Here is a 26,994-nt window from a genome sequence, read left to right on the forward strand (position 1 = left end):
GGGATAAATAAAGCGAAGAGGAAGCGGACACAGCACGGAGGCGGTCAGGGGCGGTAACTGGTTTTCCCTGGGTTCCGCCCAGCAAGCTCTGCCCCTTTTTTGCCCGGGGGCCGAAGTCCTGCTCGCTTCCCTACTACCATTCCCCTGTCTGGTCGGGGCAAAGCCGATCGGATAGCCGGCAGTCTGTCACGGGGCGAAGAACGGGAACCACGTTAACCGGTTTGCCCGACGCACCACGACGTTTCCGATCCACTCGCTTTTTTATCCAGCCGACGGCCGCGGACACTGCCTCCGAGGCCTGCGACTTTTCCAATCTTCCTTTCGACCAACGAATTCCGGTTTCGAATCATCGAACCGTCGGTGAACGCAAGTGAAGTGTGCATCATATTGGACAGAGAGAGACTCGATATCCGAGAGAAAGATAACGCCGAGGACCGCGTCGTTCGTCGAACTCGCCGAAGAACAGCAGACAGGATTCCGCGAATTGACGAGTATAGCCGTTGATACGCGTCAACGAGATGTTGACTGACATGACACCGGCTGCGGCTGGCCAACTTTACCCGCAGCTACAGTCGATCGCCAAGTCACCGGTGCACGGACATGTGGTGAGTCCTCGATCATCAATTTCATCGAGTTTCTTGCGTAGATAGTTGCTCGTTCGCGAACCTTCCTGCCACCATCGTTGTGTTTGAATCAACGTTATTATTCCAAAATTCTTTCGCTACGATTGGTAACAAGCGGCGCGAACATCGAGATCTTCGGGTTCTCCATCGTCGCTAAAAATAAGGCGCCAAGATTAGAAGTTAACTAATGGCCAGATTTGTTCCGCGATGGTGGTCTTTAAAATGCAGGCCAGCCGTCAGAGGCAAGGGTAGCTGTCAACCTCTGATCTCCCTAAGGCAAGGTCAATTACTCAGCCTCCTTCCAGATAGGGATCTTAATCCGTTCAGGTAGACCACGAATCGTTGATCTCGCAAATCAGGTGCTACTGTTCGCCTTGTCACCTTCGTCAGAGCCCTTTTGGGAGGACTATCCGATAAAATCGAAGGTCCTGTTGGAAGATCGATCAAGCGGAGAATTAAGCGCACTTTAGACGACGCCGTCGGTATCGCCGCGGGACTTTGAACGCGACTCGGAATTTAATCTGTCAGACGATCATCGTGTAATTTTCAATTTCGGGATCGATGGACCAGACGCCTCAAGAGGCATCGAGCGAATTTTTGAGCGTTGGCTGCATATTTTATGGCGTAGGTACGATGGACGCGGCGAAAAAGACGAGCGACGTCTTGGTTGCGCAGATGATGGCCGTTTCCGCGTCCGCATTGTCGCTTGTACGCAGCGAGCCTTTCGTTGACATTGTCCGGGGACTACCTGCTAGCATTATCAGCTCTGTAATCCGTCAGATTATCCGGGATAATCTGTCCTGTTTTGACAGAAGCAGCGATCTCCGTAACCGCGAGCTGTATCCGATAGAAAACGTTTCGAGCAGCTTTTGTGCCTTCTCTCTGGTACAACACGTGTTCCACTCTCTTCTCTCGGGTTTGGAACTTTTTATTTTATGACTCGACAAGAAGGACGCCGTTGCTCCGCTGGCCTCGACGAGATGATTTACGAGTCGATGTAAAAAAGTAATTAAATCCTCGGCATCGAAAAAGAGACGCGTACGAGCGTTAATTAAGTCAGCAGAAAAGTTTCCTGTCGGTGTGTCGTGCCGAAAATTAATCTCGGTGAAAAGTCTTGCGCGTCGCTCGTTCCAGCTCTCTTCCTGCTTCGTCTCGAACTTCGTTTCGCTTATTTCGCTCGGTATACTTGGTATACCGCGATCTGATTTCCATAGTTCGCTGTGACTTTCGAAACGGGAGAGCACAGAGGTTCTCTCGGGTATTAAAACATCGATTCTCATTGCTATAACCGAGAACGTCGAGACAAATATAAAACTGCTTGGGAAATACTCGCCGTCTCGTCGACGCGACGTTCAGAATGTTGCGACCAGTTTATTTTTCTCTTCGTCCCTTTGCTTTCGTTCGCGTTATTGAAGCGCCCAATCCCAATGTATCGAGTATCCTTGATATAATAGTTCTTACGCAAGGTTCTCAGGGATCAAAGGGACTGGCCTTTACCTGTGCACCCAAGGAGCCAATTATTTGTCTGCTGCTCTTTGTGCACCAAGAGGATCCACTTGACAGGATGCGTGGGATGGTAACACGATACGTACTTCCTCTCGTCACTCGATCCTCGTAAACGGGGATACGTGACCAAGAATTTTCTCTTTCATACTTTTGTCGTTATCCTCGATGAACGTTTCCTTTCGTTTCTGTCACAACGATTTAAACGTTCGTGTTTAAATCGTCTCTTCTTAACAATAGTATCGTTTACTAACAAAAGTTCCTATCGAAACTTTTCATACCGCAACGTTATGGATTTTCATCGATTCTCGGCTGATTAATTAATCAGGCGACGATGGAACTTTCTCTCGTCAAGTATCTATGTTGAATTATAAGTAATGTAACCGGTGACTAAGTCGTGCAAGACTTTATTTCGATACATACTACATTGATCGGCGAGCATTATCAAATATTCATCAACGAAACTCGCTGCACCCCGTCGCTATCCAATGCTACACACATTTCTTTCTAGTTGCTTGTGTACTTATTACTTATAGACCTTGTACAATCAGAGACTGGCCATTCTTATTCTTCGATTTGCAAAGATGTGTTACGCAAGTTCCTTTTTTCAAAAATAAACTGTTGCAATTATGGTATACATCGTTGTGCAGCACGAGCAAAAATTCTCCAAGAGAACGTCGGATTCGATCGCTAACCTTCCAGGTACTGAGGCGATCAAATATTTATTACACGAATACGTGCGCGATTAACGTTCACGATTGACGTGAACTCGAGAAACGAGTAATCTGTTTTCATAAATTGATCTGTTACAACAAGACGACGCGAATAACGATACATTCGAAAAGGAATTTCAAAAATTAGCTCGCTTCTTTCTAGTTGCTTACGTACTTATAACTCCTTTATAATAAAGAGCTGACCGCTTTTATCCCACTCCGATTTGCGATGACGCGTTACATGGTTGTTTTTTTTTTTTAGAAAATAAAGTAGTACAATTAGAATACACGGAGATTCCGCTCGAAAATCCTCGACATGTCGCTCCACTTCACTTCCACGCTGGTAATCCGATAATCCGATTGGCAGGGTAAAAGTGTCCTTTTAAACGACGCCCCGTTGACATTTTCAAGGATGACAATGGACTGCGAACGGCCACGGTATACACCGTTCGTCGCAAAAATACGTCGTTCGTTACGCTGGAGGGGATGAAAGCACGGCATGGCCTTTTTATGACCTAAGAGGATTTACCTGGAGCACCGGACGCGACGACGATGTCACCCTAATTTGTCTTTTCTGAGAACGAATTTTCCGTCGACCGGAAACTTCCATTCTTCGACCGACCACAACGCTTGTCTTTGCTCGATATGGTTTTGCCCGATGACGAGCAGAAATGCTTGGTTTATATCACTGGAAGAAATAAAGATGACAGAAGGAGTCTCCCCTCGATCGAAAAAAAGGCTTCGTCGTTCATTGCTCGACGACAAAATCCCTTGGAAATGGCGTCACGCCTACCAAGCAATAGGCTTTGCCCGGGTTTAATGAATTATTTTTGTGGAGTACGTCGCGAGTTCCCGACGTGTAAACACCCTTTCGAAAACTCGTTCGTGTTGGTTGGAAACGCAGGGTCCGAAAGTGGCAGATGTTCGGGGTGACAACATGGCCGCCTGCTCGATGTGCACGTCTTGGAAAACCGTTTTTGCGTATGATCGATCAATTTCGTGGCCCTTGGGATGTCCTTTGTCGAGCCAAACGTTCTTTTTCTTTCTTTCTTTCTTTCTTTCTTTTTTTTTTTTTTTTTTTCCAAAGTTACGCGCTTGCGAACGGTTCTCGATAGTCATTGTGCGCGTTGCTCATGCAGTTTTCATCAGGTTTAACGACGTTGCCGAGCTGTTTAAAGCGAGTTCAACGAATTAGAGTGAATGCTTTTTCCAGGGAAAAAGATTGCTGCAACTGGCCGAGCGGTTCTCAAAGGTACGAAGCGTAAGATATTCATTACGGTGCGCTCTCGGTTTTCATTAAACGGTCAAAGATGCAATTTCGTAGCCTCGGTTAGGGGGTGTGCTCACGGTAAAATGCACGTACGCAAGTTGGCTGGCATCGTTATCGTGGAAGGTTCGATAATTGAAAACCCTAGCCTCCCCTCGGCTTCGTTCGCGTACACGGTGTTCCTATTGCTCGCGCGAGCAGTACCTCGAATTATCGGTCATTATTCTCCGTACAGTACCGTCGTCGATGGAATTATTCATCAAATAGAAACGTAGAATTCCGCCTCGTATTTGAACTTTTCCACGAGTGAATGCAGGAAAGGGGAACAATTAAGAATGCAGGGAAACGCTCGGTTTCTTGCGAACGAGGACACTCTAAACACGAAAAGACGATTCGTGCGATCGGCTCGTGTGTGTCGTATGGCGTGACGATAGAGCGCCGTGGTTCGAGACTGCAATTTGGTAGAGAGATGCAGCCGGTGCGTGTGGGTTTACCGGCGCCTGCTTGTGCAGCCGCTCGTATGTGTGCGTTTTCCATCGACCATCATCGTATCGCTGGAAGGTTCGATAATTGAAAAGGCAAGACTTCTCTTCTCCGGGGTTGGTATCGTCGTTGTAAACAATATTCCTCGTAGAGCGCGCACGAGCCTTGAGATGGTACGTCGAATTACCGGCCATTATCGTGACGTATCATCGCAGCCAGCGTCATTCACCGGGACCATCATGGGAAAGATGAACAATACTCGATCTGGTCAACACCTCGAGGCCTTAACGTGCGCCACTCGACCAAAGTGGAAGACGATTATTAACGACTCGATTCTATTAACCCGACTACTTTCCTCCGCTAAACACAATGCAACATTTTTTCCACCGTGAAATTGCACGCTCCAATCGGTTCCTGCGCTTACCATCATTACGTTAGATATATCCTCTTACGCGGGGGGTTCCTACGAATTTTCCCTTAGCCTTTCTTTCTTTTTTTCTTTTTTTTTCTCTTTTTTTTTTTTGTTTCTTTCCTTACGTCTTTCAATCGCCAATCATTATCGCATGCGCGTCAGAGCGCCGCAAACTGGCGCCCTTCTATTTCGCGTGGCAAACACCTCGAGGCTCTCGATCCGATCTCTCACCACGGATGGATCCACTAGGAAAAGAAGCGTGGCAACAGCAGGGAACCCCCGCAGGGGTGCCAAACCCCCGCGGAGTCGGAACCAAAATACCAAACGTTGGCTCGGCTGTCCACCGTGCTCGATGATTTATCGACTGCATATTATACGTCCCATGAAGCGCGAATTTTTTACACCAACGCAATAGTATAGCCGTTTACCGAGTTCACGGTCAGAGCTCCAGAAATGATTTCTCGCTCGTTAACTATCCTTTTAGAGAACGCTTATCGCGTAATTTATTAGATAGATAATATCGTGGCAACGAAAGAAAGCCCTGTCATCCTTGATGTAACGCTAAATAACGATAATCCTACGATATAATGGCGGCTGTACGATATCTGACAACAAACTGGTACCCTGATAAAAATGTTGGAGAGTTGGCTTTTTATAAAAGACGCGTTGACTCGTTTCGCCGCGAGTAATTATCTCGAGTTCCAGTTCTATCCGCGCTCAAGACGGAGACAGGAGACCGCTTCTGGAAAGGCAGATTACCTCTCACGACCAGTATAGAGCAACGACCTTTTCCAAGGCCCGTAAAAAACTTCCGGTATACCCTGCACGAGAAACACAGCCGCGATTTTCCCTTTAGCAGATGCATATGACCGAGCTCGGAGTTCGTTCGCGCCTCGGAAGATCGCGTGTTGTTCGCGGCCGAAAGAGGAACCGGCGAGTTTTGAGCGATGCCTGGGATAATTGCCGCAGTTTACGCAGGAATGCCACCGAATCGATACCGAGTCGTCTCTGAGACGGCTAAAAGGAAATTGTAAAATTATGTATATTCGAATTTGACGTACGACGTAGACACGGATTTTGGCGAGGTCCGTACAGTATGTTCGAAAAGCTTCTCAACCGATGATTTATCATTTCATGTTCCACGTAGACATCTTTCAAAACTTTTCCGATACTTGCCGAAAACTTCTTTTGGAATAGCAAGACTTCTTTTTCATCCACGTTAGAAATTGGAACGCTTCTTTTTCAGAACGAAGAAATATTTCTCTTTTCCTAAACTCGCACGTTCTCAGAATGAATTCCATCCACGACTACTTTCAACTTGGAAAAGACGCAAGATTTGCGAGGTAACCGATTCATGAGATACGAACTGGAACGCTATTGCTTACGATCGTTATATCGCTTTAATTTCAATTAATATCACATAACATATCTCGGTGCATAATAGTATAATTTACCTCCTCTCTAAACACCATCGATCCACGAACGTTCTGGATACACCGTGTATATTATCGACCGGCATAGATATATACAGGAATAAAAATATCATAGATATTTCGTGCATTCGTCTAGACGTCTGCAACGAGATAGTTCAGCTGTATCCGACAGCATCCAGTCGTGCACGTCGTATACAACAAACGTCGTAAACGACAAATTATTGTAAATTATTGGTGGTACATTGGAACAAGTAGATTTCCAACCGTGTGTCTACGATCGGACGTTGCGTAAGGACAAAACGCAGTAGTCGAACGAGCGAGGAAACCGGAATAGCGAACAGTCTCGACGAGATCGGCTCAATTTTCTTCATTTCGCTCTCCCCGCGTCCTTGCAAACGGGATAATTTGCATTTCGGTGCCTACGTCCGTATCGCTATCGCGTTCCTTCCCTACGGGAACGAATTATCCTCTTTCGACGCGTTGCATAACGAAACCCGCGTTTGTCCCGTTAGACGTACAGATTGGACGCTTCGTTAAACCGAACACGGAAAGCCGCTGAATTTATGGCTACCTTCCGAAAATAGCTCGGCCATTAAACACGGTGTCATTGATATTTCCTCTCAGAACGTAGTTACTTCGTGCACACTTTTTCATGCATTTGAAGGGGCTGCTGCAGATAACAAGGCAGCTAGATTTTTCAGTAATTTAAACAAGCCGACAAAGAATCGATTTCAAATTAATCAGCATTAAATCATTTTTTTCGAGCGTAAGTTCATAATTCGTAGTGAACCGAAAGTCTCGGAAGCAAAATTGCTCTATTCCGTTTTCGTGAACATCAATTTTATCGCCACAGATATACGATTAACGTCCAATTCCCAAGAAATAAACGACATTCGATACCAAAAATTTATTTTTTCTAAGAACGTGTAATAACATAAGTGTCGAGATAAGTTTTCAAAGCTACGCTCGTAGCTTTATTTGTCAATTGGCGAAGTAAGATCAACGTGATATCCAAACGATCCAACTGATATTCGTAGTAGAAACTTGGGCACTTTTGAACACGAAACCTATACATTTTTCTCCTCCAATAAAAACAATCTGTTTAGTTTCCATAAAACTTTCTTAACTTACTGGCTATCTTTAAAAGACATGACACGCCTCTGCAATTAACCGTATCTGTCATGACCACGTCTTTGCACCTAACGGATAGTTTTCGTTTTTAATTGCGTCAATTACGTACAACGCGTCATTAAAATCCCGCCGTTCACTCGTACAATTACGTTACAATCAATAAGAAAATCAACGAAACCGTGCTATACCGCGTTCTTCGTTTCTCTGTTCTTCGTTTGAAAAACGCGATTCGTCAAATCGCTCGACCCATGCATGTAGACTCGAGAAGAGACTGTTACACCGATCATGAATTTTTATGGAGGGGAAACGGTTTCCGAGTTTCATGGGAATAAAGATGGCCATAAATCTTGCCAAAGAGCAACGCCTTTCTCTTTAAGAAACTGTATCGTCGTCGTCTCTCGTCGGTCGTGCGATTCGTACCTGCGACGAAGGTCGACTCTAACGATCTCGAAACCGAACGATCCGCTCTCCGGTAATCTTCTGGTACTCGCGAGTACTTATACGTTCTGCTGCCTCGACCCGATGGTGTTTTCGTACGGACGATAATTTATTTACGAGTCACGGGGGTGAATATAGAGCAACCACAGCAGACTCCCACGGCTCGCTTGGCCACTAAATCGCGAAACAATAAATCTGAGAGCGGAGTCACCCTCTTTATGGGCCTCTTATACGGGGATGATGTCCTCAGGGGGTTGCCTAATATGTCACAGTCTGTTGCAGTACTCTCTGCTATCGTCGTGAACGAGGGTGGATCCGCGCAGGACTACGATTCCTGAGGGTTACACCCGCGAGGGGTTAGATACGCTTCTAATGGACTGATTCAATAGCGACGATCTGATAAACTGATCCCGCGGTACACGCGTCTTCGACGATCGAATTAAACGGATCGCCGTTTTTCAATTCATTCGTAATCAACACCCTCTGCGGTTTACGATCAAATCGGTAAAGCTTGGATAATTTTCAATTCAGACAGAAATGGTTTGATGAAAGTTGAGATTCAACGTCGAGCAAACGATAGAACTCCTAATCGAATTGACAAGATCTTCGTCGATCGAATTAAATTACATTGTCGGACTCTAATTTTTCGACGTTGTAACTATGAAAGAGAATTCTTGAGAATGTAATTAATATCGTTAGATAGTAGTTCTTTTCCTTCCATTTAAATACTTTAATTTTATGAAATTTAAAGGAACCGAAGTACGTATAGCGTTATAGTAAACTATTATTTGGTATCTAACGGGTTAAAGAGGGTTAAACTCGTAAAGTTCGAGTAATTTTCAACGGGACGAATAGTTAGGTTTAACGACGGGCAAATAACAGAACTGTTCACCGAATCGTCAAGGTTGTTTCGCAGATTTTCCATGGCACGGCACATGGCAAATTAAAGCAGCGATCGTATCGCCGCGAGATTACGTGATCCTCGGAGTTTTGTCACGCGTTTATGCCTCTTTCATCCCGTGTAACTCCTGTTTAATAAGCCATCGTCCAGCATAGTCTAAACAAGAGCAGTCTGCGTGCTTCCGTGGAACTCAACGAACTGTTTAAGTTAGAAACGATCGGGCTTCGTGTAACACGTTTGCCGTAGAACAGCCGCTATCAGCCGGGAAATCGCGATCATTACAAACGAAACATGACAGCTGAAAAGTTATTATAATCTTTGGCGGTCGGGTTAACACTGGCGATTTGCATAATCTCGGGACGTGGTGTGGCCGAGCCGAGGAAAAGCTTCTCTTCGGCATGGAGGCATGCACGCGCTTGCGTACGTCGTGAATTTACGATATGAAAGCACGATGAAGCTATAAATCGCGCGGGCTCTCGTAGAAGACACGCGAACCAATTTACCCGAGATCCGGCTGAACGCATCGTTTCGTCGATAATCGCACGCCCAACCGATATTCTCGCGACACCAAACCCGTGTATCAATTTTCAACGCACGCGAAATCTTTGCCAATTATCGCAAAGACGCTATTTCCTTTAACGCAAACGTTGATTAATGCGCGCCTCCCAGAACCAGATATCGCGGCCATTTATCAATCATTTCTATTATGCGGCATTCAAAGCATTCGCGAAAAACGAACACGAGCTTCTCGCAAGCTAAACCGATCAACCGCGTTCTTTATGAACTCGTCAATTTCATTATCCAAGCACGCATATAATGATATTTTTAATAAACAAATTTCGATAAATTTATTTAACTCGAGGTTATACTTTTACGGATGGAAAAAAATAAACCGCAAACGATGTTTTTCGTTGTCTCGATGTCCGACGTTCTTTTTTGTTATTTACACTCTGTATATCGAACATATCTGAGCAAACGATCTCGGACATCCTTTATTCAGAACAGCAACGAACTCTCAGCTGCGGGCAATGGAGAAAATAAAGAGTCGATGTAGGTACACGGAAAAGATAGGAAAATTGGCTGGATAAATTACGCGAACGTTTATCAAGCATGTCCACGCGGAGCAGGAAAATTAAACAGTCTCCGTGGTCCTCTTTAGCGGTTTCTAGCAACGCTCCGTGCACGTAATGTCTATAATCGTTACGCGTGTAATTCATAGTCGGAGAAAGCGCGCGTTTCGCGTCTCTTCGTACGGCGTGGTCGCTAGCCTAACTGTTCTTGATTTATCCTTACGAAGCAAGTAGTCGGATAGTGATTAACTTCTGTAAGTTTTCCATGGATTTCGAGCCGGAAGCATTCCATCGTAAGGTAAATACGATTAATACAAGAGATATAGCGAGGTTACCTTATAAAATTATCAACAACGTAGTCACTTACGCGTAGAATTAAGTGAATAAGAAGAAGACAAATAAGCACAGGCAATGTTTCAACGAAAAGACTCGAGATACAAACGAATGAGCAAGCAACCAGATTGAAAGAACTGTCGAGAAGAAACTATCTGATATTTTAGTAGCAGCCATACCAATTTGCCAAGCTTAACGTTTCGCTTTATGAACTTACCGTCGTATCTCTATCATCGAGCATACTTCCCGCGATACAACGCTACCAAGCACGGAGAGAATTCTATCCAGGAAGATCGCGCGAGGGTTATTTACCTTGTCGAATTATTTGTAAGGCCGATCCGGCAACCGTTTACTTTTTGCGCAAAGCGTATTACAACCGCGTGGACGATGCGGCGGCGCCGAGATTGGATCCTCTCGAGCGGTTCGCTTTAGCAGCACCTGCGTTCGACGAGATGAACGGGTTCACGGTCTGCCAAAGGTGATTTAGTGGCAGTTTGTTGGCGTAGCGCCGTCAGTAACACTTCGGACAAGCCAGCAGTGTACGTGTATTACACGGGCCGCGCGTACACACGGATGTACTCTCGAGAGGATTCTGCTAAATTGCCTCGACCAGCCGCTTAACTCGCGCCACGTCGCTCTCTCGGGCTTCTTTCCAACCGTCAGACCGAAGGCCGATTTTACGTCGCGGTTCTGTCGCGTGTCGACCCGCTCCACGCGAAAAGATCAACGCTGTCGACGCGAACGATGGTTATCGAGAACCCTCGACGAACGCGTATCGATTAACTCTTTCGATGGCTGTTTATTCCGCACACAGCATTTTCAATACGCATGTAAGATGTTTCGCGCGTAAAGATCGTGGAAGATAAACGTGGATGGTTTTAATAGATATGCTAATGGTTTTTAACCATCGGGTAGCGATCAATTACTGTTAGTGACGTTCGAACTGGGAAAAGTATATTTTCTTGAATATAAATCATCGTTATTGATGGGTAAAGTTTGCGGTGTAAAGTTGACAGTTTACATTGATAAAGTGCTTTTATAAAGCGACGTTTATCGTTTTATTATAGATTCGGAGAGCAGAGTTATAGCTAACCAACGTTGTCGAACTCGCGTCGTTTGAAATCTCCAATAACTTGCTTAATCGGAACGTCTAAATACAGAAAGTTACGATTAATCGAAATGAACGAAGAAAATAGAAAATTGCAATAGGCGTTGAGAATTGTGGATTTTAGTCGCCGAAATAAATGTCTAAGAACGCTTATCAAATCGATATCGAAATAGTTTCACATTTATTTAATATGTGACGTACAAGATCTTTGTCGATATAAGTTTGCACGAGTCTCGGCACTCTCTTTGTCTCACCATCTTCTATACCACACTACTAACGAAACAATTGCACACATCTGTTTTACGAGACGCTGTGTACGCACACACTCGTGCTCATACTACGCGGCTAATCCAGTGTAGCACACAAAATTACACGTATCTCGATAATAGGAAATCAGTTTTTCCAAAGATTGACGATAGAATATCTCGTTAAACGCGCGACGTGGTTCCGAGAAGGTTCGATGGAAACCATAGTCCACCTAATACGAGCAATTTCCCTTTGATTCGACGTATCTGTCTCGTTAAAGCCTTTCCAAAAATTCGGACGTTTCTCGTGACGAGGGGACGAAATTGGCAAAGCCACCGTGAGGACAGGTGCGCGACCATCGATTCGTGTAATCGACACGCGACCACTACCTTACATAGTCTTTATTCCTTTGACGAAGCGGAAGGCGGCCGTTTCATTCGTACGTCGGCTAACTGTGGAAAAAGAGTGGAAAGAGTCGTTGTTCTTGGTCGTTGAAAGACAGTCACTGACGCTGAAACAGTGGACGAGCAACCGTATCGTCGAGGTCCATTTAGATTTAGCCGGCGTTAGGTGTTTACGAGTTTTTAATTGAACGTAAATATTCGCAGGTGCAGCTGGTGGAACCGCTCCACAGCTCGTCCACGGATCTCCGCCGCAATTACGAACCAACTTGCGTATATATACGTATATATGTATATCGAGCGTATCTTGCTTTCAATGTAAGCTTTCGTCGTAAAAGGAGCACTTAGGTTGTTAGAAGTATGCCGCTCGGTGTAAATTTATCGGCTCGCGCGTTCGCTCGTTGGCGAATTTCGCCAAGTACCGTTCGCCTTCTTGGTCCCTGCGCCTCTCGTAAAACGCTGCGCGACTAAATTACGACAGGCACTAGCTGCCTAAGACCTGTATCAACCGGCGTTTCGCGAATACCGCGAATAAATAATATCGACCTCGCGCAGGTGAGAGCCGCGTGTGTGGCCACCTGAGTGAAGCCTTGTTTCGTTCTCTTCTCGCGGTTTAACCCCTTACTCTCGAACGATTGATGCCGCAGAAGCGACGCAAATAGCGAACGCCGGCCCATTTTCACCCAACAAAGATTCCACGCAAGATTCCACGTCGTGGAAAATAACGTTTCATACCAAGATTTCATCGTATATTAGCACGGATCAATGTTATGGAGTTTGAGAAAATATAAGGGGCAATCATAGTTACTTAGTTTCATGTGCAATGGTATCAGAAAAATTCTGACAATCCAGTCACGTTCCTAATGTTTCCATCTATCGATATCTTAAGTTTCAGTATCGCTATTAATATTAGTATTACGTGTAGTATAAATGTATTATATAGCGTAGTACAAGTTTCACTAGCAGTATCATTACGCTTCGCGTAATCTTCCTGTTCACCGCGACGCTCTTTATTCTCGCAAAGTAACAGGATCGTTGATTCATAAACAATGAGAGTTGAACGCTTTAATCGTTAATCCGGCATATAACCTGGAGCAGCGTGTAAACGTCGATTCTATCAATCTGAGAGGTCGTAGGGCAACACAAAGGCTCCATCGTCGGGGCGTTCGGTGACAGGCGATACAAAACCATCCTATTCTGAACGATGGTCGAACGATAGGTCCGTCAAAAGGTTCATCCATCAGTAGCACGTCGTATCGTAGTTGTCGAAGACTGATGATTCCCGCCAGATGTTGCGCGACATAGCACAGCCTTGGATAGACCCTGGCATGAAATTTTTCGCAGGTTTCGTGGGTCCATCGAAACCCTATCAAAATCCTCGTTCAACCGGTGGATCATTTAAATGCTAATATTCGGTTAATTTATCGTTCGTACGATTGCCCTTCTCGGCTGCGCGGTGACGCTACTTACTTAAACTTTCGTAATTGAAAGAAAGCCGCCGACTAGGACCACCGTGGCAGTGCTGGTGATAAAACGTGGAATATACGGGAACGAGAAGCTCTCGAAAGGCTGATCTAGGAGCCGAATAATATATCGAACGATCGGCCACGCTTGGTCTACCTGGCCGAACAATAAAGACGACTATCCGACCCCGCCCCTCGCGCGACCTCTGGACGCGAGCGCGAAAGATCCTCGGACAAATGGCGTGGAAAATATTGTCGTTATAGCCGGGCCACTTTGAAATATAGGCGGACCGACTTCTACGAGATGACGGGACGCGACATCGATTAAGGCAGAGGTTGCCGTTTCGTAACTTGGATAAAAATTAACAGCGGTCCCTCAGGGTGTTGGTTTCTCGAACGAGTTGCGATTTCTGTCTTGATTCGATCGTTTCCGTTATGGCTTTTATAATGTGTACACCCCCATGTGCACATAAGTATTAGGATAGTTAGAAGATGAGGTAAGCTTGAAATATCGTTAGCAAGTTATTTCAGTATAATTAGGGACCTTTGAGAATTACCATCTCGTTCGAAATCTTAGATTAATTCATTATCGATGTAGTTTGTTAATATTTCCTAGGCGTTTTATATTTATAGCGCTTCAAAGTGTAAGAAGTATATGTTTTCACGAGGATATTGTACAGAGAAAAGTAACAACAAAACGTAGGAATAAAAGGTAGATAGCAAACGGGCAAATACTCTGCTCGTTGATATAAAATTCGTTTACGTATCTCCTATAAAAAAAAAACGAGAAAGAAGAGCAAACGAAACGAACGACGAGGAAAAACGAAAAAAGAAATGTAGGGAATCTTTAATATCCTCGTAACGTTAATTTAATCGAACATCGAGTTGGCTCCTCGAGCAAATGTAAAGTTTTACGTTCGTCAGTCCTTTAGAACGGCCAGTTAAGTTTTGCTTGCGCAAGAGGCGAGCATCGCCTCGAATAGGAGAAGGGTGAAACTGGCCGTAGACACGGAGGAAATGAAAGACGTTCAAAACGGGTCACCTTTCCGAAATTAGAAGCGTTCTAAAAGGAGTAAACGACTAGCCGGGCGATAGATCGGACACTTGGCCGCTAATTGGCTGCAGAATTTTATGTACCACTAAATTACTCGATGCAAATGCGATGACTTCCGTCCCCCAGATCCCAGAGATATTCCAGAAGCACGCGCAACAACACGCCGCTTCCCGTAACAGATTTACGCCAGCCTCATTATCCTAATGAAGACGTAACGCCTGAAAAACGAGCCGCGATTTTTGTCGAAAAGCAATTGCTCTATCGAAAAAATTTACCTCATTGTCCTTGTCTTCGGAACAAGTGCATACGCCTCGGTTCTTGTTCGTGTGCGAATCTACTTGCAAAATGAACTCGCGGTTTCGTGCGACACACCGATACAGTGCTTCGACGAAGTATCCGAACACTTACTATAGAAAACTCGTAAGTACGTATCGTGCGGATTATATAAAACATTTTCAAATTTCGTCGACGCAAATTACATTGATTTGAAAATCTGAAAATCTATGTAAAAATTAGAAGGTTTTAGTTGGTTCAGTTATACAATTCAATTGATTCTTCTTCCTCTCGATCGATCCTTTTTTCTCGAATCAGTCCTTTTTGTTACTCAAGTGCTCTTTTATTTGTTCGTACATGCTATTGTAATATTATATGTCGTATTTATTCCAACATCACGCGCCCCTTTTGTTTCACCGTTTCGATCTGTTTGCGGATTGTTCGATTTACGGACAATTTCACGAAAACTCGACGTAAATAATTAAAATCCGTTTCAACGGATTATTGACTTCGGTATCGAATTGATTCAAACCCGTGGACCTCGATCCCATCTCCAGAGCGAGGAAAATCGAGAGGATCGGTGTTTCTCGTGTTTTTGATGACATTTAGTGCGATCATTTTCTCGTTTCCTCTCGGAGACCGAAGTCAATTCGATTATACAGAGGAAGGAACGCTGTCAGCGGGAAGCTATTGCCTTGGACTTCGGCTCCGCTTTAATCTGTCGTCGAGTTAACACGAACCGGGCGCGAGTCCAAGAGGATCGAAGCTACCGACGCAAAATCTGTGGGTACCGGAGGCGATAAAGCGTTTAGGGCGGTCAAACATGCTCCGTTTCTTCGTCAAACGTATACTCGGCCGAGGATAAACGGCGTTAACTGGCTACGAATTATAACAAACTTGTAGTGCGCGATTAATATTCCGAACAGCGAGGGGTGACAGATTTACGAGTGTTAATGAATCGGTAGCCTGGCCATTTTTCTCCCTGTCGTTTCTCTTCTCTGGGCTCACCAACCGATTTCGATCGTGGCAACGTTCTCTAAGACTTTGCTCTCTTTGCTCCACTGCCCTTTGGTTACGTGGGTGCCCTGTTCTATACCCGGAAATCATTAGGTCCAAGGGCAATTTGAAATTTGTCGAGGGCCTATACGGAGGCCAAAAAACTCGGTGGCGAGCAACAACACGATGGAAGAGAAAAAAGCGAGGAAGAAGTAGAAGAAGAAGCAGCCTTTCTCTCTGTGTTCCCTCCGGTCGCTCGATAGCCGAATAAATTTGGGCAGCTCCCTGTTTTGGCCCGGGGCCACGGTTACAGCGAGGTAGACTTTTTCGGATATACGATCGGACCTTTCGTAACGCGCGGCGCGCACATCGGACAGACGAGGGACGCCGCGACCAGGGACGAAGGGCGAAACAGAGATAGCCGAGTCGCTCTCTCACGATGGATTTAATTAAAAAACATAATTTAGAAGGGAGGATAACAGGTAGCTGCCGCCTGGTGGGAACTAACGGAGGCTCTTCTTGGTCGCGGTGCAGCCTTGGTTACTCATGAATAAAATTATTAATCCCGTCTCCCGACCAAAGTTTCTATCGTGTCCGATGAGCTTCTCTATGTTTCGTTTCCCAATAGCCGTGGAACAGCGTCCACGAAACCTGATTCCACGATGTCCGATCATGGAAATTTACCCTCTTTCGAATTCTCTGAAGTAGACTAGCACGATCCGCCATAGTGAATCTACCATAGTACATAAATTTCTTCCCTTAACTTGAACGTAAGGTAGAGACAATCGCCATTGACACGCGATCACTTACGAAGGAATTTGTTCTAAAAAATTCATTCAGATTGCGAGATGTAAGAGACGCTTGAAAATCAAACACGCGAGTCTCATCGATTTCGATCGATCAGAAATAATGAACTCTACCTAAATTCCCCTTTACGTAAAAAAGACATACGAATTTCTAGTTAACGTTAAAGAAATAGAATAAAAAAAAGACTGTAAAATCTTCAAAAATAATGAGATCATTTCTCGCTCGGTCCATATGTACACGTAAACAGCACCAAATATATACAGTGCTTCTCACTTTGCAACGAAGAATTCTTCTAAAAGTTTCTACGTTTCATTTCCATAGTATCAATACCGAGTGTTATATAAATAATATTCGTGCAATCTGGTCGATCGATAAATACACAGTTGAGGACTCTTGAGAAATCGAATAGGAGAAAACAAAGGTGTTTCCGCGATGGAGAACACCATCCGCGAAGCAAATAGTGTGTAGGAAGGAATAATAAGTTCTCCGCGTTCGTAGAAGGGTTCGAAAGCGGCAGCGGCGTTTTATCGGGTGAAGTCTGCGTGTCGGCGCAGTTGCATGCGGAGGCCGATAAACAAATAATTAGCATTAGAAACGAGGCACGATATCATGGCGATCTCTCAGCTCGCCACGTATCCCAAAGGGACGCGTCGAGCCGAACCAGAGCTGTAACGACGCCGTTTACCGCCATCAACCGCTGTATTCGTGGTCCGTACACGTTCATCTTTTTTTCCTCCTGTTGGCCGGAGGAAGCAATTAACAGAAAATATGAAAATCTGGCGAACGACGTCGGTCGCAAGCGCGCGTACGCGTCTCGTTTTAATTTAATCTCTCGCGGTCGCTTTTACTGCCGTGCCAAGTTGTTACGGAAGAGCTTATTTTTACAACCCCGCGCCAAGCTGCTTTTATAGGAACCAGATCGATATTAAGATTGCGTAGCAGTCCGTTTCCCATGGCGGAGCATAGCACAGAAGCGAATCGCTTGTGAAACTTTACTGCACGGTTTATGAGTACTATTTTGCGAGCGAGATATCAGTCCAACTGCCAACAAACGGAGATAAGTAGCGACACTCGGAATTCATCGAGATTCGAGAGGAAACTCGAAACTATGCGCTAGTTTTGTGACTCGGGTTCGAAACTCTCGGCATTCGAGTGAGCTGTAATTCTGTAAAATTATTTTTACGCACCTAACGATAATACATTTGAATTTGTACTTAACTTGGATGTACTTTTATTTATCAGGTTAAGCTTCTTAATAAGATAAAATAAAAATTTAACCACGTATTATAGTTCGAATGGCATCACGCGCCGATACAAAATCCCGATGGATCGACCGTTCTTCTAATAATCTAGAACGAATACCGCGATTCGTAGGAAATGGGAAAATCCTACGGTATTGTATCCTAATACTTGAAAACCAGACGAGAAAAATATGACAAGTCCACTTTCGTCGAGTTTCCCACTTCTACGATACTTGGTGGTTAAAAAGAAGTAGTTCAGTACGAAATAATCGAAGGGGGAAATAATTTGATAGATTTGGAATTTGGTAATTGCTGTTCCATAGAAAATGACCAATACGACCTATCGTATTTTCCACTCATAGTCTATGTTTATTTACGTCGTTGAGGAACTCTCGAAATCTGCGATTCGGAAAAACCAGCGTACCGTTTGGACGATCTCTCTGAAGAGAAACGCAGGTGGATCCAATCAGAAGCAGCTCGAGGCAGGTGCCAGTGAGGAGCCGGTGGTCAATGCCTCTCGAAAACGACCGACGCTTTTTACACGGAAACCAGCGAACACCGCCGACTAATTTCGCGTCCAGCTCTATTACCGGACCTTCTTTTTCGTTTTCTCTTTTCCTTTTTTTTTTTTTTTTTTTATTTTTTGCTTCGATACTTTAATTGTCTTTTCGAGATAAGAGAAAGAATCGCGTCGTTTCGATCGGAAATATACGAATCCTTTGGAAATGTATTTGGATAGTGGAACCAAAAACGTCTCCATTTGTGGCTTGATGAGGAGAGAGGGAAAGAAGGTTGACGCGTAGACGTCGGATGCGGTTTGCCACACGCCCAGTTGCTTCGACACCCTACGGTTTACCGGGTTCGCACCCTCGCTTCAGCCGACCGTTGTGCGAACCCCGCGTTCAGCTGTCGCGTGGCTCTTGCTTTCGCTCTGACACCCACCGGTTCCGTTTTGTTTCAGCCGTTCACCAACCCTGTCGCTTTCTCTTTACGTCGTCTATAGCCGAACGATTGACTCTTTTCTTCTATACCTTCAATTATGTGTGAGAATGTTAGAATTGGAATACAATCGCTGGTCATTGATTTCGGGTCGTGTAAAACGCTTATCCTTTGATAATCTACACACCTCTATACATTTCTATAGCTTGAATTATTAACAACGTAATATCCTAAATGGCAAATTGTCTGCGACTAATCAAATTATTATTTGATACATGGACTCGCGCAATTTATTATCGTATACGATACCGTGGTATGTTTATCGTTTCCTCGAAGAACATTCCCGTGCTCTCGGAATTAGACAATTCATGCAACTTGAACGTTATGCAAGATCTATCAAGCCCGATAAGATCGTTTGCGTACTCATCCCTCTTCGTTATATTAGGTTGTCCGAGAAGTTCCTTTCGTTTCATAAGGTGATAATAGATGAACAACAGTTTCTGTTTTATATTATTTTATTGAATTACGTGTGATCCATTTCGTTCCATTTCTATTATTATGTTCGTGCATAATTCAATAAACTAATATAAAACATCGTGCGTCTATTATCTCCTTATAAAACGAAAGAAACTTTTCGGACAACCTAATACTGTCGTTTGATGATTCGAAATCAATTTTCATCAGAAATTTCAAGCGATTGATAAAATGACGAGAACGTAGAACGTATGATAAAGACCATACTTGCGAGAACATAAACTATGACCTTTAGATAAGAAAAATATAAATGTAATTATTAAAATTAAAATGATTATATATTACATTATATAAAACATTCACCCAGCGTGTTCTACTCCACCGAAGAACTTGGAAATGTCAAAAATTCTACATTAGTATCGATTCCTAAAATCCCTCGAGCACGTCTACTCCAGGATATCGATGAATCTCTTCGAACACGCGATGAATTCCTTTCGTTACACACGTCGAGCCAATTCGACACACCGTCCCCTGTGCGCTCGAACGTAAGATTCGCGCGAGAAACATGGACAAAGTCGATTCGTCTACACCGTACGGCAAACGTACCGACAAATTCTTCGTTCCCTTGGCACTCTACTTTCCTGTTTCCTCGAAACGTTTGACCCGCTCATTGTCGGAACTTTACGACGACCTGCATCTTCGAAAGGACTCGGCTGGTGTTACGTAGTTCTCGGAAGATTGCCAGCCAAGAGAGGCGAGGAAGAAGGGAGACGACGATGCTGCCTGGTTTTAATTTATGCGCGGCACAGCCGAAGGCGTTATTAGTCCTAGCTGGCTAGGATGGGCGTGACGTCACGCGGCTAAAACAAAGGATTCTAGCCGTGCCCAACCTACGATGGCTCTCTTTCAACTGTGCCGACAGCAGGCCGCGAACCTGAGACGGATCTCGCTCGTAATCCCGCGCTTTCTGTCTTATGCAGACGAGCGATTCTTCTCTCGTGCTTTGACGTTGCGCGAAAGTGAAATTTCCTTTCAACGCTATACTATAATAGCTGTAAGTTCCAAAATTGATTTTTACGTGAAAATAGCATGGAACAGATGATCGAATTTGTGTAAAGATCCTCCGTTCAACGATAACAAGACTGTGGACTTTTACGCATTCGTGGGAGATTTGGCGGTTTCAAATTGCACATAAAAGTATGTGAAATATCGAAAGCGTGTGGTACTCTTTACGATATTTAGCAGGTAAAGCAAACTTCTGCTTAGACTTCATTCCTCGAATCATATTCGTAAAAATGTGACTGAAAGAAACGTGCGACCGGCGGACAAGCAAAACGCGGCAAAACTCGTTCATTTACGATTATCACGTACGCGAGACTTTATCGCTTCTTTTGTTGCCACGATTCCACGATTCGTTCTTTCTATTCGCCTCACCCACGAAGCTGTCTGATAGGAATCGCTCGAGTTCGCTAGAGCAAACGAAAACGTGGGCGCACAAGCCTATGTCGCCTGCGTGCGTAACATGCATAAAACATAAACGGTTGCCGAAGAATCGCGACGATCGAAAGACGACAGGTATAAGCAGAGACGAGCGAGCGTGTATCGGCGACTGGAAGGCGCCTCGCGCTCGTGCATTGCTAGCACGAAATAACGACTCGTTTTCGTTCTGCGCGATATAATTACAGACCTGTGCGCCAGTTAATATCGTCCTAATCGATAATCCTATTAACGCGCTTTACGCGTTCTCGTTAATCTGCTATCACAACGATCATCCACCGCGATATCCACTCTTCAAGAGAAGATAAGAAGTCTGACATGGCGAGCAGATCGATTTGAGAGGCGTTGACGCGATATGCATGCATCGTATCGGAAACTCGTGACCTAAACAGCGGACTACATTATCCGATGTAAGTGGAACGAGCATTTTCTCTACAGCGGTCGCGGAATGAGCGAGGATATAGAGTGGAGAAAGGAAGGCAGAGCAGGCTAATTGAGAGACGTCGTTGTCTCCACCAGGCCACTGTCATATCGTTCCGCCGGATCAATACGTAGCCTGCCTACAACCTGCACTCACGAAGCTCGAAGAGGGCGTGGCTCGTACACCACCGGCCGAGAGATACTCTCTCCCCTTCATCCTCCTACTTCCCTCTCTTTGACTCGTCCTCTCCTCTCCCTCTCTCTCTCTCTCTCTCTTTCTGTTTCTCTCTGGTACCTCTTCCTTCTTCAACCAGCTTTCTCACCCCACAGCAGCAAAGAGTCGAAAGGACGAGGTCGTCTTCCACCCCCGTTGCGGCGAAACCGCGGCGAGCAAGCGCCAAAGTTCGTCGCCACCTTGCTATTCGTCGACGCCTCGAAACGAGAGCCATCGCGTTCTCGACTCTCCCTTTTCCAGGATTGTCCTCCGATAACGTTGGGGATTAGGGGGCCGACGAGAAGCTTCTGATGGAAATTTTGAAACGACGCTAACGAGGCTCGATACACGAGCTCCGTCAAAGAGTTCCGACAGGGTGAAAGAGTCGACGACCCGAGGCAGAACGACTCCGAGATTTTTTTAAAGAGCGGAACAGGAAAGGAGCTCGCCGTTGACCGCAACCGTGGTTATTACCCTGGCAACCTTGCCCGAAGTTACAGCACGGGGTGACCACGGATTGGTAGAGCTCTCTCTGTCTCTGTCTCTGTCTCTGTCTCTGTCACGGTGTTGCTCTTTGTCTGGATCGTCGAAGGGTGCGCGCACCCGTTGTCTTTGGTCGGTGTTGGTGCAAGGTTTGAACCGCGTGGGGGCGTGTCGCCTCGATGGCGCCGGCTGCTAATGGCTGCGCGGCCCGCCAGACTTTAATTTCCTGCCGCTTCCGCGGACCCTTTGCCTTTACCTTTCCACGTCCGAATCCGCTTCGGACCCTCGCCAGCCTCCAGCCTTTCGGTAGCCACCGAGGCTCGCTCGTCTTTTCTTCGCTACTCCAAAACGACGTCTCGATAATTTCTGTACGATCGACTTTCGTCGTCGGAGCGACGTCGGAGTTGGAAAAACGCGAGGTACAAAAGTCATTAGGGTATAGGGCGCGGAAGATTTCGTTGTCGTTGATCGTGAAGCAAGGGAAACGGAGGTAGACGGTGAGTGGAGTGAAGTCGGGCTTGACGATAGTTTCGGGTAATCTTGGATCTCTCTCCTAGGATAGGACCGGCAATTTAGTGTCATTATATATCCTCGGGGGAAGCCTCGGTTCCGGCGGCCGGTGGCGAGCGAGCACGGTTTCTTTTTTGGGTCGATTTAGCTGCGATTATGGCCGCATCGAGCGTCCGGTGGATTTCGATATTACGAGCTGCGTTACCTTGAGAAAGCGTCTCAATCGAGCGGGCGATTTCGCCCGGGATCGATATACACGCGGGCGCCTAATTCGCGAAGCCCGCCGAAACTCGTTATTATCGGCTTGCGTAATCGTATCGGAAGAGTGGATCGTAATTCCGAGGTAACACCTGCTCGGGAACGCGTTTCGCCGTAATAAAATCGTGGCCAGCGTGCCGTGCTGTACTCGATCGATCGTTGGAACGATCTACCGAAGAAGAATTGGACGGAATCGAGTCGTGATCCGTTGGTTGTTTTTTTCTTGTTTCAGGATCATCCAGGTTTACGAGGTACACCGTTGGCGATGCTCGCGGCTCAGTGCAACAAATTGAGCAGCAAGAGTCCACCGCCTTTGGCCGACGCGGCCGTGGGCAAAGGTTTCCACCCGTGGAAGAAGAGCCCGCAGAGCAGTGGCAGCTCGCCGCAACACTCCGCTGGAAGCGGCGGCGGCGGTGGCGGAGGAGGTGGGGGAGGGGGAGGGGGCGGGGGTGGAGGAGGAGGTGGATGCACAACGACCGGAGTCAGTCAAAGACCGGCGGCGACGAGCAGCGCCGGCAGCACGACCGGCGGCTACGCGAGAGCGCCGGTGACTTCCTGCGCGTCGACCGCGCCTCAATACGGCAGCGACCTGTACTTTCCTGGAACAGCGAGCGCCCAACCGGCCGGCGATCCGCATCATCATCAAAGCAGCCTGCTCGGAAAGGTCGAGGGAGCGACCTTGGGCTCGGTGTACGGCCGACATCCGTACGAGTCGTGGCCGTTCAACGCGATGCCGGGCGCGACACACGGCGGTATCAAAGCGAGCGACGGTTGGTGGGACGTTCACGGGGCCGCGACAGCCGGCGGATGGCTGGACGTCGGCAGCACGGTCGGCGTCGGTGTGCATGCCGCGCAAATGGCCAACTACTCGGCCGACTACTCGACGAGCCTAGCGCTCGCGGGCAATCATTTGCTGACCACCGCGACCACCGCCGGCCACAATCTCCTTCAAGACACGTACAAATCGATGTTGCCGGGAGGCCCACCCGGGTTCGGGCTTCACCATCACGCGGCCGCGACGGCGAGCGCGAGCGCCGGTGCCGGTAGCCCTCAGGGGAGCGGCGGTGGCGTCGGCGTTGGGGCAGGCGGCGTTAGCCAAGCCCCGTCGCCGCGCTCCCAAAGACGCTACACCGGACGTGCGACCTGCGACTGTCCGAATTGTCAAGAAGCCGAGAGACTCGGTCCGGCCGGCGTACATCTCAGGAAGAAGAACATCCATAGCTGTCACATACCCGGCTGCGGTAAGGTCTACGGGAAAACGTCGCATCTGAAGGCCCACTTACGGTGGCACACTGGTGAGCGACCGTTTGTTTGCAACTGGCTTTTCTGTGGCAAGCGGTTCACACGTTCGGATGAGTTGCAGCGGCACCTTCGAACCCACACCGGCGAAAAGAGATTCGCCTGCCCGGTCTGCAACAAGCGGTTCATGCGCAGCGACCATCTCGCGAAGCACGTCAAGACCCACAGCAGCAGCAGCAGCAGCAGCGGCAGCAAGGGCAAGGGGGGAGCGGGGAGCTCGTCAGCCGAGTCCTGCTCCGACAGCGAGGACAACGGGAGTCAGCAGAGTCCCACTTCCAGCTCGGTGCCGCCGCAGCCGCAGCCGCCGCCGCCGCCGCAGCAGCAGCAGCAGCAGCCACCGCAGCAACCGGCCCAACCGGCTCAGGCCCAGCACCAGCAGCAGCAGCAGCAGCAGCAGCAGCAGGCTCTGGTGGCGGCGGCGGCGGCGGCGGCGGCAGCGGCAGCGGCGGTGGCGGCGGGCCAGGACACCACCAACAACACCACATCCCAGACCACCACCACCACCAGTCTCGGCCATCAGCCGACAACGCCCATGACCCCAATACAGATGACCCCTCCACCTCTGACCCCACACCATCCCCACCACCCGCATCTCCCTCCTCTAATGCACCATCCGCATCATCACGCAACCTCCGTCCCGGCGGCGGCCCACCACCCGCACGCGGGGATGAGCATGCACTGAGCCCGGTGGGGCCCGGAGCCGGTGCCTGCAGTTCCGCTGCCGCAACGGCCCTGGGCTCCCCCCTATCCTACCCCCTCAACCTGAACCTCGTCCAGAATCACGCCGCTGCTCACCAGACCATCGCTCACCATCACGCCACCTCCACCTCTGCCTCCGCAAACGCCGCTCCTACCCATCACCAACACCAGAACCATCATCACCATCACCACCATCACCACCATCACCATCAACACCAACATCAACAGCAACAGCACTCGCGTCAAAGTAATTCCTATTCCGTGCAACAGAATCCTGGCACGCCGGGGACCGCGCAGACTCCCTCACCCTCGTCCCCCGCGCCTGTACATAGTCTCTAGGTTGACGCGTCGTCACTTTACTAAGCCCTTCGTTCCATCGGTCGACCATTCTCTGCCCCCCCCCCCCTGCTACCTGTATTTTCCCCATCGGTAGATCGGGCAGCGATCCTCTCGAACGATGCTTCGACTAAACGACGCTCGTCCCCCCCTCCCCGCCCCCGACCTTTCGACTTTCCACGCTATTCGACGAATTCGATTTCGTTCGATTCTTCGTCTTTCCGCTCGAACGAGTCTCTCTGTACAGTCGCGATCGCTGCCTCGTCCACCGATCCTCTTCTTCTCTCTCCCTCGTCCTTTTAACCACGGTTCGAGCCTTCAGCCACGCACCCGAGATACTTACCGACTCTCCGTTACTTGTAAATACTTATACATAGCGCGTGAGAAAGTTATTATATTAATTATGCGGTGTAATGTTAAGCGGTGTAAAAAAAATTCTATATAACGCACTGTCGTCCTGTATCATACACTGATACGTTCGTAGACACACACCCATATACACACGCACGCACACACACATACACACCTACACACACCCACCTACACACATTACACACGCGCAAAACAATTAAAGAAAATGCATGAAAGACGCGTTGCGCGCGTGTCGTATCGTTCTCGTGTTTGTCTTCAACCTCCCCCGAGAATTTTGGGGGGCGTGCGATCAGAAAACCGACTCAACGAACGTCGCGCGTACGATCCTCGAATCGTACAGCATTCACAGATTTTGCTCCGAGCAGGTTCCAAACGTCGCGAATCCTGAAGAACCAGGTTTCATCGTATCAAAGAGGAGACCGTAAAACGTTATATTACGGTCGTTTCCCCCCTAGATTGCGTTTGGAACTTGAATCTCGGACGTGATTCACGCGTCGATCGACGAACTCCCTTCGATCTTGATATCACTATATTATGGATTAATTATTATGAATTAATTAATTGATTAATTAATTAATTATTAATTATTATCATTAATTATTATTAATAATTATTATTGATGTATTATTATAAAAATTATAAATTCATTTTAAGAGAGATAAAGAGAAAATAAACGATGCTTTTGTGAGTAACGATGTGCCTGGATGATTCTCTCTTCGTGATCGTGTTTCTCCACTAAACGTCTATCGTCCCTTAGCTCTGCCCCAGCTCCTGCTGCTGCGACGCTTTGGTGAACCTGTAACGCCGTCCGCGGAAGACGTCCTGGTTGCGTATCGCATCCCCCTCGCTCCCCATCGACGAAGGATGCACCTTCAATCGATACGGTTCTATCGTAATCGGCGACACAGTAAGTTCATCAATTCCAGTCGTTCTCATTGTCAGCCCTCCTAACGAGTAACATCCGACCTCGAAATACGTATTCGATTCGCTGATCGCGATTTCCGAGGAAAGTGGAAGATTTTAGGGTCAACGATTACGTAGAAGTTCTCCGCGTTGATACAAAAGTAGAATTGAGGTATTTAGCTGAGAGTTAACCAGGAACTCGACACATTTACGAAGAAATTTCACTGTACAATGTGGTAATCCAATTTCTCCAAGTTGAATTTTGTAGCAATACAATTTTGGAACAGAAAACTCAACGAAAGGATAGAAATCTCTCGTAGAATTGGGAATTGAATCGTAATAATTAAAAAAATTAAGAGAAATATCGCTGATCGATTAGTTGTGACACTGACAAATAATATCTTATTTTTGATCTTTAAAACCGATTTTCTCAAAAGTAAAATTCCCAACGTCATTTTATCTATCCTAATTTTGCATCTTACTTTGAGTTCTAACTGTTAAAATCTCTCTCCACGAACGTCTAAATTGTATAGACAGATAATCAATATTTTTGCAAATATTCGTGATTACGTTTCGTTTATCGTTTACATAAAAAGTATATTATACTTTCGAATGTATTTTCTAAAATTGCAAGAAGCAGAACATGACCTGTAGTCGAGACTTTATCTCTAATCAACTATGCCAACCAACAGAC

General features: G+C 46.7%; 2 protein-coding genes across 2 annotated transcripts in view; one reads left to right on the forward strand and one right to left on the reverse strand.

Annotated features, from left to right (window-relative positions):
• LOC132911512 (uronyl 2-sulfotransferase-like) overlaps positions 1-26,994 on the reverse strand; it is a 238,650-nt gene that overhangs the window by 136,613 nt on the left and 75,043 nt on the right. The window lies entirely within an intron of this gene.
• Positions 107-26,340, forward strand: LOC132911532 (transcription factor Sp9-like). Its single transcript, XM_060968236.1, has 4 exons — positions 107-605; positions 22,924-23,104; positions 23,153-23,986; positions 24,055-26,340. Exons 1-4 carry the CDS (start codon positions 519-521, stop codon positions 25,026-25,028), a joined length of 2,076 nt encoding a protein of 691 aa, XP_060824219.1. The 5' UTR covers positions 107-518; the 3' UTR covers positions 25,029-26,340.

This window comes from Bombus pascuorum, chromosome 10 (genome assembly GCF_905332965.1).
Source record: "Bombus pascuorum chromosome 10, iyBomPasc1.1, whole genome shotgun sequence".
Taxonomy (NCBI): domain Eukaryota; kingdom Metazoa; phylum Arthropoda; class Insecta; order Hymenoptera; family Apidae; genus Bombus; species Bombus pascuorum.